The 21,701-nt window shown below is 34.0% G+C and overlaps 1 protein-coding gene across 1 annotated transcript; it reads right to left on the bottom strand.

Moving 5' to 3' along the window:
• Positions 1-6,809: 6,809 nt before the first annotated feature.
• Positions 6,810-10,058, bottom strand: LOC133812675 (AAA-ATPase At5g17760-like). The gene is made up of 2 exons (XM_062246472.1): positions 8,750-10,058; positions 6,810-7,554 (listed from the first exon to the last, which is right to left on the bottom strand). The coding sequence occupies exons 1-2, from the start codon at positions 9,767-9,769 to the stop codon at positions 7,057-7,059; spliced, it is 1,518 nt and encodes a 505-aa protein (XP_062102456.1). The 5' UTR covers positions 9,770-10,058; the 3' UTR covers positions 6,810-7,056.
• Between the last annotated feature and the right edge of the window lie 11,643 nt (positions 10,059-21,701).

The raw sequence follows: 21,701 nt of genomic DNA, 5'->3' as shown, positions 1-21,701 counted from the left end.
AGATTTTTTTATTATTTTTTTTTAGTTCTTAATTATTTTTTAAATATTAAAATCAATTTAAATACATTTTTATTATTTTTTCTATTTACAATTATTTCAAATAATTTTCTAAAAATATTTATGAGATGCCCTAATTAAGAGATGACGCGTGATGTCCTAGTCACCACCTAACTGAGACTAACAACATAGCATTGACGAAATTACTATTTTATCCAGTTTGGGTACTTTTCTCGCTAAAAATAATAATTGGATCAACGTATCGTACAAATTCCAAACTTCAAGTCATTTTGCCACAAATATCCCTTAAAACAAGAAACTTTAGTTACAAAAAAAAATTATATTATTACAAATTTGTAAACAATATAGACTAAATAGAAAACTACAATAAGCAATAACATAACTATTATATACTGTTATCCGAATTTTTTTAAATTTTTATAAAACTTCATTTTTTTTAAAAATTGACATTAATATGTTTAATTTTTTCAAAGATAAAAGATAGATAGAATTACATATGAATTAGTTTAGAAAAGAAATAAATTGCTGGGTGATGAATCGTGGAAATCAGGCGATCAAAACATCTTACATAATTTTGATAGTTCTATCTTGATTCCATTAAAAAGTGATGGGAATGCCAAAAAAAAAAAAAAAAAACCGATGAGAAGAGAGTGAAAATAATATATAAAAATAGTTTTTTTTATAAACATATTTTGATAATTATTAACATCTGTATATTCAACAACAGATTCCTCTTTTTCTCATAAAAAAAAAAAATATGTGGAAAGCACATTAGCTTAGTTTTAAAATTGTAAATATTATCTATAATTTTAATAAAAATAGTTTTATTATTTTCTAAATATATATATATAATAGAATAAATTATAATTCTATAGTATATATACATATTTATATTAATAATTTATACATATATGACATGTAAATACAATATTAACATAAATATATATATATATATATTTATAAGACTACATGACATATATATAAAATACAATAATATATTTAAAAATAAATTAATAATAAAAATAAAATAAGAATAAAAAAAATCATAGTGTAGATAGTAGTATATATGCATTAACTATTTTTAGTTTTTAATATATCTCACAATGTACTTTGGTAAATTAAATGAAGAAAAAGAGCTCAATTCACACAAATTTATAAGATAAAAAATAATATATATGCCTTTAATATTTTTAAATAAATATGATTTAATTATTTAAATTATCATAACATATCTTTAAAATATCATATTTTAATTAATTTATTTATTTATTTTTGTTTAAGTTTATATTTGTTCTAGTTTTTTAATTTGACAGTGACAACAAAAGATTATATATTATATGTTTAATATAATATTAATTTTAAGTTTAATTAAATTTTATTTAAGTTATAAAATGTATGATTTTATTATTTTTAAATAATTATTATTGTAAAATATCTCAAAAATATCTTATTTTAATTTGTTTAGTTATTTATTATTTAATTTTATTTAAGTTTGAGTCATGTTTGCAATTGTTAAATATAAAAATATTTTATTAAATATAAGAATATTCCATTAAAGTTAACTGAAAAAAATAAAAACCATTAAAATCAAGAATTTCTGTTATATACACTTTTTATATAAAAGAGATATAATGTACTATTGAATATAAATGTATCTTGTTTATCTGTATATATAATGTAGTATTAAATATAAATTTAAAGAACTTTTTTTTTTCTTTTTTTAGAACCTGGTGTTATTTTTGTACAATTTGTGTTATTAAGTAAATGGATAGTAAAATGAATTTTAATTTTCCGAATTAGTTTATGAATATTATGTAATTAATATTGGTGATTTTAATTTATTTAATTTTTTGGTATTATTATATATATGGTAAGACCCTTAATTCATGTCATTAATCAACACCTAATATCTTTTAGTTTGGTGTATATATTGTGTTTTTATAATCATGTTTTTTTTTTGTATATATATATATATATTATAATATCTTTGATTTTATTGTATACATGAAAAAAATATGCCCTATTTTATATTCATTGCTATGAAATACAAATATTATTAAAACTATACCCTTATATGTTAGAATATTTATTTATATGGTATATAAAATCAATTTATTACAACTAATTGATATAATATATTAAAGTTAATGGTTTATTTATTGACAAAATATTATAATTAATGGTCAACATTATATGTTACCCGATTTTGTTTGTTACCCAATTTTGCTATCTTAGCAGAGACTCTGATGGTAGGTCTCACTCTATATTTAAATATAGAGTACCGGTCCCCAAGCTCACTGCTAATTCTGACTTTCAGTAACTCTATCTAAAAAGAGCTAGTGAGAGCTTGGAAGCTCGTGTACTCGTCTTAATTCTTTTCTTTTTCCTTTTGTAAATCTAAAGCTTTTATATCGAGGTTCACTAAATCAATGCCTGGAGGTATACTATTTTGATTCTCTCTTCGTATATGTTCAATTTATATATTTATTCTCTCTACGCATTTCATTTAATCTAATATTATCTTCTTTACTTTTGAATTTTTTTCTTTCAAAAGGATGATTTAATTTATTATACAAAGTAAATTACCAATCTTTTCTTCTACATGTTTTTCTTTCTACCAAACTTAGTCTTACATTATTAATTGTAGCCCAAGGAAGAGTAGACCTACATCTCCTTCTTGAATTGTTTGGATTGGATTTGGACTCTTAATGAGCTTGTCTTTATCAAGAAATCAAACATGATATGACGTGAGCCTTATTATTATTATTACAATGAAAAAAAGAAAAAGGCAACTGCCATGGCAGCCACCACTCAAAATTTCAACTTTCGGTGTGGAAGAAAAGCCTATATATGACAAAGGTGGTATAGTTTGGTCAAGCATATATATAATTGTCTATATAAGTTTTAATTTTATTTTTCTTCTTTTGTTGTGTATAGGCCTGTCATTTGAATTGGCAAATTGACTTGATGTGTCACCTTGTTCAAACTATGAATAATAATATTTTATAGCAAAAGGATGACCAAACAAACACTCACACCACTACAAAGCCTATTGGTTTGGATAACTCTACAACAAAAGAAAAGCCTATTGATGTGTCTCCGTACAACAATAGGATAAGATTAATTCAAAGGGTTTACGTTTAAGTGGAACATGTATTAGGCACTAACTATCTTAGAGAAAAGAACAAAAGTACTACAACATAACATATATGTATATATATATTTTTAGAGGCAATAGTGAATGCAAACAATGTTGCATCACTCTTATTAGTATAGATGAATCTAATTAATAATATTATATATATGGTACAAAATATTGCTAGAAGAGGAATCTAATGGTTGCATCATTGATTATGTCTTGTCTAAATTAAAGTTAAAAGCTTTAGATATATGTTAATTATCTAAAACAAAATTTATTTCCTGCAAAGTTGTAAAATTGTACTAATGAAAAATTCAAGTTGTGCTCCTCAAGTAGGACATATTGTCTCATTTTTTGTGTATGCATATATAATAGAAAATCTAGACAAAAAGAGACCAAACAAGTGGACAATAATATTCTTCCTTTCCCTTTACACACACATAGAATCTAGTCTTCCAATGTGTACCTTTAACTTTGATTTTAAAAAAGTTGTCGATCATACAATGAACCTCAATTATTGTTTATTTTTCATTTGTTTGTTACAGTTAAAAAATAAAATAAAAAACAAATCAAACCTCACTCAAAACAAATGCACATAAACCAACAGGGAACAATGATAGAGTTTTGTTTTGTTTGAGGATATTTTGGTGTGTTATATAATGGGATGATGTTTATATGGGAAATTTTTTGTGTAATTTTTAAAAAAATTACATTTTTATAAGCACCCATTTTGGAATTACACAGAAAATTTTGTGGGATTTTTTATTTTTATTTTTTGTTTTCTTTAAATTATAGCCTAATCATTTTGGAATCACAAAAGTGGTAAGTGTTTTTTTTTTCTCGGTTTAAAACTCAACTTTTATATCCAAAGATAAAAGTAGCCCCAAAAGGTTTCACTCATCTCAACTCATTTTATTTCACCAAAAAGTCTTGTCCAGCCAAGATAACATAATAGTAATATTAGAGCACTTTCAATTGTTTCTCTATTCCACTTTTTAAAATATATACTTAAATCTAAGCTCAATTAATTTTACATCATTTAATAATATTATATATTATTTAAGTGTTTTATTCCTTTCAAATATAAAATAATAAGGAGAGAAGGAGATGAAAGACTTATTTTTTTTTAAAAAAAATTATAGAATGAATAATGTAAATGTAGAATAGTTATTGTAGCATAAACTATTTATAAATCATCTTTTTGGGTCCAAAGTGTTTTTTTGGAGTATATAAGAGTACCTAAAAAATTGAGAGTATTTGGGTATGTTTTGAGACAAATGATGGAGCGTCAAGTCAGTGGCATCAACGATGTGTCGCCTCTCGGAGGCGACACATTACTCGACCACGAAATAATAGACCAGGTGACGCATTGCCTGGTGCTAAGCGACGTGTCGCCTAGGCTGTCCATATGAGTTTGTACAGTGACACGTTTTTTGCTCCAAAATACAAATTAAAATGCTCTAATCTCATTGGTTGAGATTAATGAGGTTCCTATACTATTTAAATGATTCATTTGAGTTAATTGGTCAATTGATCACTCACATCTCTCCCTCTAGCTTTCAAGATTACTAGTTTTCTCCAAGATCTTTATTAAGAAAGCTTGACTTGCATGAAGGATCAAAGCTTGTGAATCCCAATCTCATTCCATTGTTGTAGCTTCAAGCAATTCTAAAGAGAAGGCTAGGAATAGAGATTTTTGGACAACAAATCTTTAACTTCGATTTTTACATCATGACCAAAGTTAAAGGGTACCCTTTAACTTCGGTTTTTAAATACTTTTATCTTTGCTCGGATTAATTTTGGTTAATATCTTCGCAAGATCCGAAGAATGACAAGCAAAAAAACCGAAGTTAAAGCTTATTTTTGTAGTAGTGTAAAATAGTCCCAAATTTTACAAAAAAACCATTTTTTTTTTATATAAAAGGCTTATTTATAGTTAATGAATGATAAAAGTAGGTAGTATTTTGATAAATATGAATCCTTAGGCCACAAATGCTTTAGCCTAAAACCACAAACCTAAATCGCAATCTAGATAGGTCTTAGGGTTTAGGGTTTAGGCTAAATATCGGGCTAGGCCCGAGACCATGAGTACCTAAATGGGCTCACAATAGGTCTAAGTCCATAAAGCTTACTTTGAGCCCAACTCTTTTATTTGGAAAACTACCACCAATAATTTTTATATAAACATTAAAGAGGGAATTTAAATGAGAAACATTTTCCTCACGAGTTCATAATAGTTGTTTTGGGAGCTATTTTGCTCGTTGCCTCTTTTTATTATTTCATTAAAATGGACATTAAGAGCATAGATCAAATTTTTTCTCTCGTAAATTTAATTTGTAAATTTATTAACTTTACATGTTGCATGGTGTTCAATTCTCATTGGAGCAAACAAGAACTTTAGCAATTATAATAATATATTTCTCTTTAAAGTAAGATAATGTGGATCTTAGGAGAGGCCCATTACAAGATTTGTTTTGTCTTTAGAATACCGTTTAACTAAATAAGGTATCTAAAAAAGTTCCTTTTTACGATTATGTTTATCGTAAGTTAAGAGAATGAAAGTTGAAAGGTGTAACCCAAAAAAGAAAAAAGAAAAAAATATTCATCGAATCTGTGCATTCTGCCAATTCTGGTTGGCCATTACTGGTTTGAATTCGTAGATGACAAGGCTAACAATATTGACACTAATATTTTAATTGGTAAGAATGATGAAGTATATATGAGGTGTGGAAAAATGAAAGGAGAGGAAGGAAGGATTTGGTATCTACTTCCAACTTGTTTGGTAAGTTGGAAGGAAGGAAAAAATTATTAAAAAAATTAATAAATAATTATTAGTATATTTACAATATTATTCATATTACTTTTATTTTTATTGTGCAGAGCAAGAAGAGAAATACATACCAAATTTATAGTTCACTTTTTCAATCCCTCCTATTAAGGAAGGATAGTTTTCGATTGACCTAAGTGGATTGGCAATATTCCACACCCTTCCCCCCTCCTTGACCCTTTCATTCCTACCAAACGAATAAAACCTAAGGATGAATCAACCCAATCTATAGTCTTGAATCCATCCTTCCTCTAACCCCTCCTAAACTAACATTAATGAAATTCAACTACTAGTACCATATAAGAGAAACAATCGGAACCATGCTAATAATTTCGATTGTATGGACGATCACTCTTACAAAATATAAGTGTAAATTAGCAAAATAAAAAATGGGATAGAGAAGACTTTGTTTCGACTATGGGATGCGTTCATTCTATAATTGTCAAATGATTGAATTGATTGGGCGGTTATTAATTATTGAAAATTTAAGCACATTAAATCTTAGGCTAAGTAAATAAAGTAAAACCAACATTATACAAGAAATATATTCAATCATTATTATTTTTTTTAAATATTATAACAAGGGATTATCAAAAACTTTCAATGTGAGCCATAATTGCACGGACAGACTACAAACACTCGGACAGCTAGCATTGTCTCCACATATTTATTTTTTATTAAAGTTTCTACATATATTTTGTGTGTTATAGTTTCTCATATTAGTTATACCACATTTCTATTTTTATGTTACCATATGGCCAGTTGCATGTGCTTATCTGAAAAGTTGCATCAATAATAATAAATTTTTAGGAACAAAACAAAAAGAGAGAACAAAGTTCCCATCAAAGGGTTCTTCAAGTCTAATAAGTTCAATCACAATGATATTAACATAAGCAGGCTCTATAATAGTCAGTCTTGAATCCCCAAGGATATACAAACCAACATTTGACCTTTAATAATTAATGCACACAGAAAGGGCATGACCAGAACCATTTCAGGTCTGTTATTTCCCATCTTTTTTAATTCCTAATTAGCTAGACACAAACTATCACCACCATAACAATCACACTAGCTACTCAAGTTGCCAGTTATCATCTACTATGGGCCCTTGAGCAGTAGATTCACCACCAATAGCATAAATTTTGGCTTGATCACGATCATCACCATGGCTAGTTTCACCCTCATCACACTGATAATGACCATCATCATCACCACCTTCCAATTTCTCTCCTTTGAGTAGTTTGACAAATTCTTTAAGAGCAAAGTCAGCATCCCCATACTTCAAGAACTCCTCAGCAACTTGGGCTGGAGTCACTTGTTTTTTCTCAAGTAACCCTTTGATCTCTCCATAGAGTTCGTGGTCTCCAGTGACTCCCAAGTAATTTGAGGACAATTGCTTGAATGCCTCGTAAGTACAGTAGCCCATATAAATAGGCATGTCCATGCGGCCAGGTCTCAAGAGAGCTGGGTCAAGCCTGTCCTTGTGGTTTGTGGTGCATATGATGATCCTTTCGTCTCCACAACTGGACCATAGTCCATCTATGAAGTTCAGTAGCCCAGATAAAGTCAGCTGCATTAAAAGTTATTACAATTTTACTATAATTAGAGAAGAATAATATATTATAAAGTAAAAAAAAAAAGGAAGAAGCATTTGTATTGTGGAGCTACTTTATAGACCGACCAAGCTCTTTATGAAAACTTAAGAAGTAATAAATAAATATAAATAGAAATTAAAAAGACTTTCACACTCAAAAACAAACAAAAATAAAGTACTAAATAAACAAGATGAGTGTTTGTTGTGCTAGCTAGCTTGACTGTAGTGAAAGGAAAATGTTTAGTGGGGAGAGATAGTACTGGTGGTGGTGGGGCTAATTTGGTGCTTTTTATGAAATGAAATGATGAAAATCCATGTTAAGCACTCATGGTTTTATGTAGGGCTGTGTAAAAAATTTTGCAACTCGCCCAACCGGATAAACCACCCAAATCAACCTGAAAAAACCAACAAAAAATGCAATCCGAAAAACCTGACTTTCATTTCAAATCACTCAATTATTATATTGGGCGGGTTGAAATTTTTGGCAACCTGCCCAATGTAACCCGACCTGCCCAATTAAGAATTTACCTATTTTTTAATTTTATATTTATTTAATTATTAATTATACATATATAAAACTAAATTCAATTTTTTTTTTATAAAAGACTATATTATAAAGGAACAATTATTTTAGTTACAAATACAAACTAAAAATAGAGAAAATAATAAAAAATACTAGTGAAAAATGATTTTTTTAGAGAAAAAAAAAAAAAAAGTTTCGGCGGTTTGAGCGGGTTAACCCGCTCAAACCAATGGTCGGGTTGAACTTCAATTTTTTTTAATTTAGTGGGTTACGAGTTGAAAAGTACCAACCCAATTATAAGTTTGAGTTTGTCAAAAATTCAATCAACCCGCCCAAAGCCACCAATAAACACTCATAATTTTTCTGGCCAGCCACATTACAGCCTGATTGATTTGTGTGATGAAACGAACTTTATTAAGCTCACAACTCCACAAAGGCCACTAATATCATATATATAAAGTTGATTTTTTAAGAAAATTAAGATAACCCAAATCAAGAGATCAAAATCCGAGAACTTACCCCAATCTTTCAGCATATAATTAGGGATAATATATTATATTTTCAAATTATACGAACACAAGTTAACAAAACAAACAAGGTATTATTATCTAGTTTAAGCAAATAATTAAAACAAAAGGAAAAACTCACAGATGGGCCAGCATTCTTGTCGCTTTGGTCTCCACAATTCTTGTCACCTTCTTTTTCTCCTCCTCCTCCTCCATTGAGACGATTAGGGAGATCAACACTACAATCAATGTCTTCAATGAGAAGAATGGACCTGTTAGCTGTGGTCAGAAGCAACCTTCTCAGGTCACAGTCACGTTGTACGTTACCGAGCTGTAAATCGTATATATCGAACTTAAGGTGGTTAGCCATGGCAGCCACCAAGCTCGATTTGCCAGTCCCCGGCGGTCCATACAACAAGTACCCACGTTTCCATGCTCTCCCAACTTTCTTGTAAAAGGCTTTTCTCTTCACAAACCTATTGAGATCCTCAATGATATCAGTCTTCTTCTTGGGGTCCATGGCCAGAGTGCTGAAAGTTGCAGGGTGTTCGAGGTTAATGGACTCCCATCTCATTCCGGGGTCGAAAGTGTTACTCAAAGTGTGCATCTTTAAGACCCTTTTCTCGTCCCTCATGATTTTGGCTTTCTTGAGTATGAAAGGGATATAAGAGTTCAAAACCGTGTCTCTGTGCTTGTTGTGGAAGCTCAACTCGTAGAATCGCTTCTCAGAGCTCTGAGAGGCAAACCTGTGACCGGAGTTGTTATTCACTTGCTCGGATAAAACGAACTTCCATTGAAGCTCAATACCTTCGAACACGTCCTTAAGCTTCTCGCCATTCTCGAGCCGAATGGTCAGGCCCTTCTCTTTGGTGCTTTTCCGAACGTTAAGCCTTCTGGTTTTTGGGCTACGCAGGGTGTCTAGGTAAACCCCGGCGGCGTCGTAGACCTGGTTGCCCGAGTAGTCTCTGCCACCATCGAAGACCAAGGTAAGGTTCTGCTCATTAGCTCTGAACAACCTTTGGGCGAAAGAGACAAGGTAGTCACGAACTTGTTTCGGCAAAAACTGGTTCACTAGAGACTGGCATAACATTATGGAGGCCGTGATGGAAGTGAAGGCCGCGAAAAGTGAGGACAGAGATGGAAATTCTATGATGGAAAACATGATTCCGGGCTCTCTAGTTAGTTCCGAAAGGAATTTGAAAGAATAAATATTGAAAGCTTTGCCTTTGAGAGGGTATATAGATAACACTAAGAAAAAGTGTTATGGTTTAATGCTATTGAATCTTAACGAGTGCAAGCCTTTATATATATGCAGAGCTAGCCACGACTTTTGGGGCGTGACAGAATAGACTATGAAACTCATGTAAGTGTAGAATCTTTGTAAACAAATAACTTTATTGCGTGTTGAGTTTTTTTTCCTCTGTTACTTTTAGTTAATTAATCGAAAGTGGGGTTTTTTTCTTCTTCTTTCTTTTATCTGCTATTCTGCTCTCTTCTTCACATTTCTTCTGATTTTTTTTCCCTTAAAAGTAAGTACTATACGAAGAAAATAGAGAAGGGGTTTGGGTGGAGTCTTTTCTATATAGTGGGCCTTGATGAAGCTCACTCGACCGTTGTTTTGTTCATAGTTGGGAGCTTTTGGTTTCAGTACTTTAGTGATCAAACCCAATTGAAAACCTCTAATTCATTGAAAAAGGGTCTGTGAGAGATATATAATTCTATAAACTTTTCGAAGCAATCATTTTCTGAATTATGAATATGCAAAAAAAAAAAAAAAAAAAAAAATCCCATGTCCCAGAATGTACTATAAATCTCCTTTGATGAGAGAATTTGTTTTTCTTTTTGGTTTAAGTATGCACTAATTATTTTTAAGTCAATTGGTTTTTATAATAAGACTTCAATTAAACATGATAAACAGCCGATTACAAACAGTGGCAACTGTCATAAGATCATTGAAAATAGTACAATATTATAAATATATAAAAAAAAATCTAATGATTTTGATCTTCCATATTGTACAAAGTGTATTTTCCAATGTAACACTAATTGATTCATCTTTTTGTATTGAAATTTTCTATTCTGATCAATCCTTTTCAGCTAAAACTCAAAGCAATATGTTCTTCTCATTAAAAAAAATATAAAGTTACTTTTTGTGTGTGAAAGTTAAAAGGGACACTTTCGTCAAGTTGTGTGTTAGGTCAAGCACATTTTTGCAAAGAAACTTTGTTCCTTTTTTATTATTATTATTATATTTATTTATTTTCCTTTGTCATTGAGGTAAATGACATTTTCGTTTCTTTTGTTGCAAGTTTACTTTAATTGAATTTAGTGAAGTACTTTCTTCGAAAATTCATACATATATATATGTGGCAAAATGCTTTCGCTTTGTGTAAATTGTTTTGAACTTTGAACAATTTCTTGACAAATGTTCAAACTTTAGGATTAGGATTCGAACATAAATAACACATGGCCACATGGGTGGGATCATATATATTTCACCAAAGAAAATAAAAGAAATTATTCTCTAATTCATTTTTGTCAATCTATAAATTCTAATTAATATAACTTCATGACCACAAGTTATTATATATATATATATATATGAATTGTCTCTTCTTGTCAACCTCTAATTCAAAAGATAACTATTACCTTTGAATGGCTTACTATATAGATAACTGTGTGGATCGTTATTAGTCTCCAAATTATAAAAACCTCAAAGCTTAAAAATAATAACAGTGAAAATTAAGGGTCTGATTGCTATTCAATCTAAATACAATTTTATATTTTTCTAAACTAAAAAAATGTGGGACCTACAATAATTCATGATTGGTGAGTCATTTCTGAAAATAAAATTCAAAAACAAATTCCAACTTTTGCCTACAAAACTGAAAATGCATAATTGACGTTTTCTTAGTATCCTAATTTTTTTTTTTGAAACTTGTTTTTCTTCTACTCATTTTCTCTCTCCAAGCTAACACGTCATCAAGTCTCGATTCTTTTCTTCTGGTATATTAAAATTATTGTAACTTAGTATTGTTATTATATATACGTAACTATAAATACATATTTCTTGAGTCATTCTTAAATTTTTTTATTAATATTTTTGTCCAATTATTTTTATCACAATTTATAATAATAATAAATAAATAAAAATATTTATAAGATTATAATAGTTGAATCACTATTTATTTGTCTGGATAATGACTTATTTTATTTTTTATAATTTTATTTTCAAAAATCTAATTTAAAAATAGATAATTAATAAAAATGAAAAAATGAAAAAATAAATAAATAAAAATTAAAATAAATATAACAATAATATATACTATCATATAAAATCTTTCTAAGACAATGGAACATTAAAATAACACAATCCACACAAATCAACATAATGGAAAGTTATGTTCAGAAATCAAAATATTGGATATAATAGGAATTAAAATGTCTTCCACACACACTCACACCCAATCATTTGAGTCAACCAGCCCACAGTACCCTGTATTATGTATTCATTAAGTACCATATTATGTAATATGTATGCTATGGATATATGTGAAATATTTGGTTTGTGTGTTTAATCTACTTTCATGTGAAACCAAGAAAAGTAGATGAAAAAATTCATTCTAGGAACATCTGTTTATGAAGCCCCAAAAGATTAGAATATGAACATATTTTATGTGTGTGTTTGATATGAACTTTTTGGGTTTATAGTGCTTTTACACTAAAGATTATTATATAGAATATTGCTTGCATAGGAATTGATTAAATAGTTTTTTTGTTTATAATGCTTGTATAATTATAATATAGAATATTATATATGCTCATCAAATGTTTTAATATATCTATTGATAAATTAAAATTCAATATCCATCACCCATGTATATAAATAATAAATTAAAACATTCTTTTAGATTCAGGTAAATCAAAATCAAAATCAGAATTTGTTTGTTCTCTCTATTCCTATCTTTTGTATCATTGCTTGTATTTATTTATTTTTTTTTGCCAATTTTTATGACTTGAGTATGTTCCCACTAGTAATAAGGTGTTTATGGAACATTTTATGACATTTATGCACAATTCAAAAATAAGTTGTGCTGGTATTTTTATAGATGACAATGCAATATTGTTATAAATTTAATCAATAATTATTATTAAATTTTAATTTATCAATATAATTAAATTTATTGATAAATCAAAATTTAATATTATACAACCTATGTATATAAAATATATAAAATTAAAATAATATTCAAATTCAGCTGTTCCAATCACATATTCAGTTTATGTTATATTTTCAAATTTAATACCAATCACAGATTCATTTTTTTAAAACTAAAAAACAGTTTACTGACATTGAACCAATCACATTTTCAGAAACATGATTTTAGTCACTAAATTCATATTTTCATTTTGGAATTTAACTTTTCAAAAATACAGTTTTCTAATCGCGAACCAATCAGACCCTAAGAAACTCCCCCATATATTATTATTCTGATATTTTAAAATAATTAAGATGAACTTATTTTTAAGTGGTGGTGTCGATTACACGTACAATGCAAAAAACAATAATTTTTTAACCGAACTGTATTGGTCTCTTTTTGTTGTTGTGATTCCTTGTCATTGTCAAATGTACCAAACACAGCAGCCATGTTATGTCGTTTTATATAATGAAAAAAAAAAATTCTTGGCTCTGATCAACTTTTGCTTTCCATGATCTTCAAAAGGTTTCTTGCCTCGTTGTTAGTGATATTGTTTATGACTTTCAGTACAAGAAACTTTTTTTTTAGGTCCATTCATTTTTTTATACTATTTATTTATGGGCTCGAAAACCTTTATCATCGCAAATATTTGGTGAATATATATAATTCGCCTCATATATAATAAGTTTCAAAGATATTAATTGAATATATATTTGGCAATTTTTTTTTGTAGGGCTTCACTTTAAGTTCTACTGATCAATGTTCTCGATTTTTGAACAGTTTTCGGCGTGATTTTTTTTATGATCGTGTTTATTGTAGTTATTTAGAGCATCAACGTGATTTTAGAAAATTCTGAATAGTTTACAGTACCGAAGACTAGATTCAAACATGTTGTTGCACGCGTGACTAATTTCTTTTATGCGCGTGGAAAACAACATGTTTGAATCTAGTTTTCGGTACTGTAAACTATTATCAGAATTTTCTAAAAATTTGCAGGATGCTCTAAACAACCTCTAAACAACTATAATATACACGATTATAAAAAAAAATCGCGTCGAAAACTGTTCAAAGGTTGAGAACACTGAGAGCCCCACTGGTAGAGCTTAAAGTGAAACCCCTGTAGAAAAATTGTCATATATATATATATTGTCTTCTTCTTTGAATGAAAGGTTAATTGAATTTGTGCATTCACTATTTTGTTCTATGGATATAAAGCACAGGTACAATCGATCATATTTCAAAATAAAAATTGTTTGATTAATATTGGAGGTGGGATTTTTTTTCTTTCAAATTCATTCACACTTAATTAGTTAAAATAAATATTTTATAATATTATATGTCCCATCTTTATATATTTATAGAGTTAAAAGAATGTAAGATTGCATATTCCTCCATTAGTATGGCAAAATAATATGAGCATTATTCTATTGAAAAAAAGGGCATGCATCATGGCTGAGATCAATTGTGATGAATACGTAATCGTAACACTTTTCTTTTTTCTTTTTTTCTTCTTATGAATAATAATGTAATAATGATATATATATTTTTTCTAAGTTTTTGTTTTAAACTATGCTAAAAAGACACGAAAGTTTAATTAATTTATGTAAAAAAAAAATAGCAAATGCACTTTCAATTTCTTATTTTATTGTTTGATATGTGGATTTCACTAATCATTATAATATATTTAAAATTTAAATATTTAAATGATATTTGCATGTCAAATATTGACACATAAAAGTGTAAAAGAGCCAGCACTCATTTTTATGCAAATTATACAACAATAAAATTTAATCTTTAAAAGCTAAGACTTAATTGAGATATAATAAATTTTTTTAAAGAGCTAGACCTGTTGACGCTGTTTTTCGTCAGCAGTGAAAGAAGAGCACGTAAACAATAACTGATAATGGCCAATTTAAATATGACAACACAAACACACGATTTTTACGTGGTTCAGCAGTTAAATCTGCCTAGTCCACGAGTCTCTATTATTAAACTCAATATTATCTCTGAAAATTCTTCAGAGTTTTCTCTCCAGGTTCAGAATTTCGATCAATTACAATGGTGCATGACCTCTCTATTTATAGAGAAATATGCAGAATACTATCCCACATATTTTGGGTAGTTACTCTTTTTGTGAATAAAATTAATGACTTTAAATGCCTATAATCAGATATAAAAGGAAACGTCCCCTGAAGACCAGGGGACGTATAACTGACCAAATAATATCCCATGATATTATGGGATTTACAACAATAAATGCAGACTGCGTCTCTTATGGATAACACTTATAGATATTCTAGGTTTTTATCATATATCTCCAAGGCCTTAGCTTCCCAGGTTTCTCGTCAGCTTTCGAGCTAGAGACGTCTCCCGAGGTCACATGACTTTCGAGATTGTATGTGCGTCGAGCTCGGGACCCCTGATCCGAGGTCATCTCTGAAGATGGATGCGTCCCCGGAGCTACCTTTCGAGATCATGAACACTCCGAGGTCACCATACTCGAGGTCGTCTATGTCTTGCAGGCTTGATATTCAATCCTGGAGCATACTTCAAACCTTGTGAGTCCACTTGCTGCGAATCCACCTTTCGAGGTCATATTTAACATAGCTCGAAATCTGGGTATAACATCTTGCCCCCTCAAAAGTATTTGTTCGAATCCTAAGAAAAGGAAACTTTTAAACTACTTTCTTTGAGAACTGTACCGTCATACACTTTTGAAAATGGACACGCGTCAGCTGTGTATTGCTCATTTTTGGTACTTGAGTACCTTGGAAACATACCCACGATCATCCGTCTGCCACCTTTTCGGCGCCATCTTGTCATTGATCCCCATCCGTTGGATCTAGCAAGGATTTCATTCAACGCCCCGGATTAATCCCCCTTTTTCCATCCATATATACGAGACCCCACTCTTCATCTTCTTTTTTACCTTCGTTCACCAGGAGCAAGAAAAAAAAAGAAACAGAACCAGAGACCTTCCTATAAAGCTTCTCTCCCGTGCATGTTTTCTCAGCCAAAGAAACAAAGAAACCCTGGTTTGTTTGAGTCCGTGAGTTCTTATTTGCAACCTCTCCTTCAATCAACGATCTCTCTGCAATCTCCATTATTCTGTAAGTGTGCAATCTTCATTTTCCATTTTGTTATTTTTTGTTCATACTGTTCTTGCTGTGTATGTGTATATACTAGTTTACATCCTTAGCATAATATGATAGGAGGTTTCTATCCGATAGGTTCTTGTGTTTTTTTTTTTACTCCCAACACAGAATTTGCATCACTAGTTCATACCCAGTTTTGATGTTTGAACAAGGTTCCTGTTTTCTGGGTTTTAAAATTTTAAGAGACGTTTCTTGTACACCAAGATTTCGGGTAAAAAACATGGGCCTTGACAAATGCACGAAACCCAAGGCTGCCTTTTCTGGTTAACCGCCACTCTTTTTTCCCTTGATTTTCGGGATTTTCAAACAATTATCCACTCTCCTTCCTTTTTCGTGGAACGCACGTCCTGACTCTTTAATAAAGGCCTTAATATGTAGCTTGTTCTGTTCCTAAACCTCGAGCTCGAAACTCTTGCATGCATGGCCCTCACCATTTTTTCTTTCTCGCTAGATGTCACAGAATCTGGAAACACGGTGGGGGTCGTTGCTGGCAATCCCTTACGAGCCAAAATCTCCGAGCCCAGAATCGCTGTTCGCCCGGAATCAACGTCGGATAAGAGAATACGAGCTTGCGCGCGAGCAAGAGGACATTCGAGCTCATTACCGCCGCCAGATAGACGAGGTCATAGAGGGGAAGAGGAGAGTTCTTCGGGAGGCCCTCTATCCGGAATCTAATTCAGGACCTAGGCCGATTCCGCTCGATCCTGCATTAAAGGTTACTGTCGCATACCATCCAGGAGAGCTCAAATTTTCACTAATGGGGGAACCTTCTTCCTCGCAGCCAAGGAGAGAAATGTTTGAGGCCGAGCACTATTGGAGCTCGGTTACCACAACTAGTCAGATAACTGACATCCTGGCTTTCCACGGCCTTAGCCTGTCAGGCTCCTTGAAGTGTCGAGCTCCGGTCGACCATGAACGAAGCTGCTTCGCCCCTGGGGGCCGCGACGCCAATGTGAAATACGCGGCCTGGAGCCAGGAACACATGAGGGCGGGAGCACTGTTGCCCTTGAAGTCTTTTTTTAAAGACTTCACAGATTTCGTTGGGTTGGCTCCGTTCCAACTCAACACCAATTCTTACAGGGTGCTGTCTGCCCTGAGGTCCTTATACCACGAGATGGGGTGGAAAGGACCTTCGCCTCAAGAGATTTTGTATCTCTTTTGTCTGAAAAGTAACCCCTCCCGAGCTCGGGAAGGGGATGGCTTTTATTATCTCTCGAGCTATCCCAAGGAGAAGAAGGTCTTTGAAGATCTTCCCAATCATCTGCTTGTCCCCGTCTCGACACTACTCGTTCAGGCGGATTCGTAAGTATTCTTGTTATCTTTATTTCCGTGCTCGAGATTTTAGCTCTTAGATCCGTACTTAGTAGAAATATGTTGTCTTTCAGCCAATTTTCAGCATCCCACTCCTGACGAGACAATGAAGGAGCATAGAGAGACCCAGCTCCAACTCCCACATGGCAGGAGGACTCTCTTATACCTTTTACACGAGGATAAGCTCTGAAAGTGTGGACTTTTGGGGGAGGGCCAGTCCACCTTTGACTGGTCCAATAAAAAATATGAACACTGGGAGCAGGTGCCACTGCCCACAGGCGCCCTTCCTCCGAGGAGAGAAACGAGGCCGCCACTTCCAGTTCGCCTGAGGAGTTCGCTGTCTGGGAATGAGGCTAATGATGAAGCCTCGAGCTCAGATTCGGATGAAGGTAAAGTCCTCCCTACCTCGAGAATGTGGTCCCCGACCTTACTAAAACATAGGCCCAATAGGTTAGTCTCGTGCCCACAGGATAGATACCACTTCTACATATGGAGTTGGGTAGATGATTGTGTCCATAGGTTTGATAGTGGGCTCGGGAAATATGACACCATGTATACCACAGACGAAGTGTGGAACGGGATAGTTGTTCAGTACGGGACCAACGATTATAGGGACCTTTCGAGGTTATCACCCACATATAGGGAAGGTACTCCCCCCCCGCCTCCTCTGAAGACGGGGGAATTTCATGGTCCCCAAGTTCGAGCTCGGGGGAGAGTTCCAGTTAGGTTTCTTCTATCATCACTTTACACGTCTGTGATACTGAAACAACTTGTATGCTTCTCTTTTATTAACTCATTGTGTTGTGACTTGTGCAGGCAAGATGGACTCCGACCTCGACAACATCATCGATGATGCTGGCGCCAAGAGGAGCAAGCGTCCCAGAGCGGGGTCGCTGAAGACCGACCGGCCGGGCAAAGGCCCCAAGAGGTCCAAGAAAACCCCTCCTCCTGCTCCGCCAGTTTCGAGCTCCATCGCTGCGGCGACTTCCCAGGTCGGCGCTTCCACGACGACGCCGTCATCGCAGGTCGTCGCCTCTGCAGAGGCGCTGACTTCGCTGGTCGGTCCCTCCGTTATGGTTGAGTCCCAACCTCCTATGGTGGTTCAGTCATCCTTAGTTCTGCCTTCTAGAAGGCCTTCTGCTTCTCGAGCTCAAAAGCTATCAGTTTCCACGCACATGGATGCATATGTGGTCGACAATGCCGCTGGGTCCCATGGATCTACGCTGGTCTCGGATGTTATGTCCCGGATCGGCCAGAGCTTTGGAAGTCTCGAGCTCCCCAATGGCAATGCTTGAACAATACCCAAGACTGCACTGTCCTCTATGAGAAGAGTATCGAGCTCGCTGTCGCGGTAAGTATCCTTCTATAGTCCTCCTTGGTTATAATCACACAGACTTGGTGTTAATGATGAATTTTCCTTTTTCAGTCTCTTGCCTTTACCGCCCAGCTCAATTATAAGTTGAACAACGAGATTCATTCGAGCAAGTCTCATGCCCAAGAGGCGAAGAATCTCCATCTCAAAGCGAGCGATGATCTGAAGGTAGCGAATGCGAAGCTTGAGGCAGGAGCTAAGGAACGTGAGGACATGGCCACTGAGCTCGAGAAGCTGAAACTTGAGCTCGAGGAGCATAAGAAGGAGATCACCCAGCTTCAGGAGATCAACAAGAAGCTTGAAGAGGAAAAGGCTGCTACCTTTGACATCATGGAGGATGCAAAAGCTCGTCTCCTTGCTGAGTACAAAGAGAAGAAGGAACAAGCGGTTGACTTGGCCATGTACCGAATGTGGGCCTACAATGAAGATCTGGACACCAGCTTCTTAGGTCCTCACGAGGCGACTCTTCTTGACAGGTGGAATGCTTGGCTCGAGAAGGAAGAGGCTGAGGAGCTTGAGAAGGAAAAGGCTGCTCGGGATGCTGTTTCGGAGGGAGCCCAGGAGGACAGCCATGCTATTCGTCCTTAGGAATCCGGTGCTGCTGATGCTGAGAAGGCCAAGGAGACTCCTTTTCCTTAAATCTGATCTCGGGGAAACCATCTATTGGGGCTGTGTCCCCTTATTTTCGTAATTATTTTAATTTATGCCCTCGGGGCTAATACAATTTCTTTAAATATTACTTATATATGCTTTACATTTCTTGGCTCGAAATATTTGGCACATTTTTTATGGATGGATCATTTATGTTTATTTATTCATACAAACATATTGTGGATTTAGATTCGAAGCTCAATGCATTCATGCATAGGTTGTTCAAATTATCTGCTTCCGACCTCGTTATTTTTCAAAGTCGGATATTACTTTAACCATGAACCCAAAAGCACTTATATGGTATGTAATGTGAATGATTTGGTTATATATTTTTTGCTTAGTCACTTTTCCTCATCCTCGGTTTTCGTTCCAAGGTTAAGAGTTTGAAACTATTTTTCTTTAAGACATTCCAGCCTCGATCTCGACTTATCTCGAAGTAGGTTTAGGTTCCTGCTTATCGTCGATTAGTTTTTTGGCTGGTTTGTTCCAAACCTGTTAAGTTTGCACATCTGGTTAACTCCAAACATTTTCGGTTTTTGATAATTCGGTTATGTACGAACTATCTAAGCTCGCGTATCTGGTTACATCCAAATACTTTATATGTTTTTGATAATTCGGTTATGTCCGAACTATCTAAGGTCGCGTATCTGGTTACATCCAAATACTTTATATGTCTTTGATAATTCGGTTATGTTCGAACTATCTAAGCTCGCGTATCTGGTTACTTCCAAATACTTTATATATTTTTTATTTTTTAAGCTGATGGTATATATACCAATGATGCCCCCTTAATATCCTATGACTGTGACCATAGGTTATTAGAATAAGAGAGATTGCAAAAATAAAAAATAAACAGAGATAATATACTGAATGAAATAAATCTTTATTTGATGGTAATCAAAAGGCAAACAAACTAATACAAATATAAACTCATGGTTATAGGCAACACTTTTCCTACACTACTGGTAGTAAGGTCTAAGGTGTTCGCCATTCCATGCTCGGGGTACTAGGCTCCCGTCCAATCTCGCAAGTTTGTACACACCAGGTCGGATGACTGACTCTATCTGGTATGATCCTTCCCAATTCGACCCGAGCACTCCAGCTGCCGGATCTCGAGTTGCCAAGAATACGCGTCTTAACACCAGATCTCCCATTCCGAACTTTCGATCTCGAACCCTCTTGTTGAAATATCTGGTAGTTCGTTGCTGGTAGGCAGCATTTCTCAGCTGAGCCTCTTCTCTTTTTTCTTCAATCAAGTCTAAGGTTTCCTCGAGCTGAGTATGGTTTGAACTTTGGTCGTAAATCTGAGTTCGGATTGTTGGGATTTCGACTTCTATGGGCAACAATGCCTCGCAGCCGTATGCTAGAGAGAACGAGGTATGTCCTGTTGAGGTTCAGGCCATGGTCCTGTATCCCCAAAGGACTTGGGGCAATTCTTCGGGCCACCGTCCCTTTGCTTCCTCCAACTTTTACTTTAAAGAACTCTTGAGAGTTTTGTTCACAGCTTCGACCTGGCCGTTCGCTTAAGGGTGAGCCACTGATGAAAAACTCTTTATTATACCGTTCTTTTCACAAAAGTTGGTGAACAAGTCGCAATCGAACTGGGTTCCGTTGTCGGACACGATCTTTCTCGGCACTCCGTATCGGCACACGATGCTCTTTACAACGAAATCAAGGATCTTCTTCGAGGTTATGGTTGCCAATGGTTCGGCCTCCATCCATTTTGTGAAGTAATCCACGGCGACTACAGCATATTTCACTCCGCCTTTGCCAGTTGGGAGTGAGCCTATGAGGTAGATGCCCCATACCGCGAAAGGCCATGGGGATGTCAACATGGTCAGCTCGGATGGTGGGGCTCGGGGTATCGTGGCGAATCTCTGGCATTTGTCGCATTTCTTCACATACTCGAAAGAATCCGTTTTAATGGTTGGCCAAAAATATCCCTGGCGTATGATTTTCTTGGACAGGCTATGCCCCCCGGTGTGATCTCCGCAGAACCCTTCATGAATTTCTTCAATGATTTTCTTAGCTTCGGGAGGGGTTACGCACCTGAGTAACTGTAACGCCCTGGCTACCCCAGAACAGTTACGGAGAACGGTGAACCGGAAATTTGACCCGCTACCCGAGTCCTTTGGTTAAAAACGTGATCTAAGTGTTATTATCAAGTTAAGGTGTAAAACCAGTAAAAAGGAAAGGGTACTTTTCATTAAGTAAATAAACTGCTCATGAGCCTTTTAAAATGTTTACAAGTAGTTCAAGTTACAAAAGAGTTGCTACAGTTCCAGATATACAAACTCCGCCGGCCTAAGCGGCAAAAATAGGGTAAACCCCTAGTCCCTCTGAGAACTCCTTGACCGTGGCGGTCAAGCGGCCCTGTATGTACATTGCATCACCCAAGCTCTCCAC

The sequence above is a fragment of the Humulus lupulus genome, chromosome 1 (assembly GCF_963169125.1).
Source record: "Humulus lupulus chromosome 1, drHumLupu1.1, whole genome shotgun sequence".
In the NCBI taxonomy this organism is placed as follows: domain Eukaryota; kingdom Viridiplantae; phylum Streptophyta; class Magnoliopsida; order Rosales; family Cannabaceae; genus Humulus; species Humulus lupulus.
Note: the sequence above shows the minus strand (reverse complement) of the source record. Positions and strands in the feature narration are given on the sequence as shown.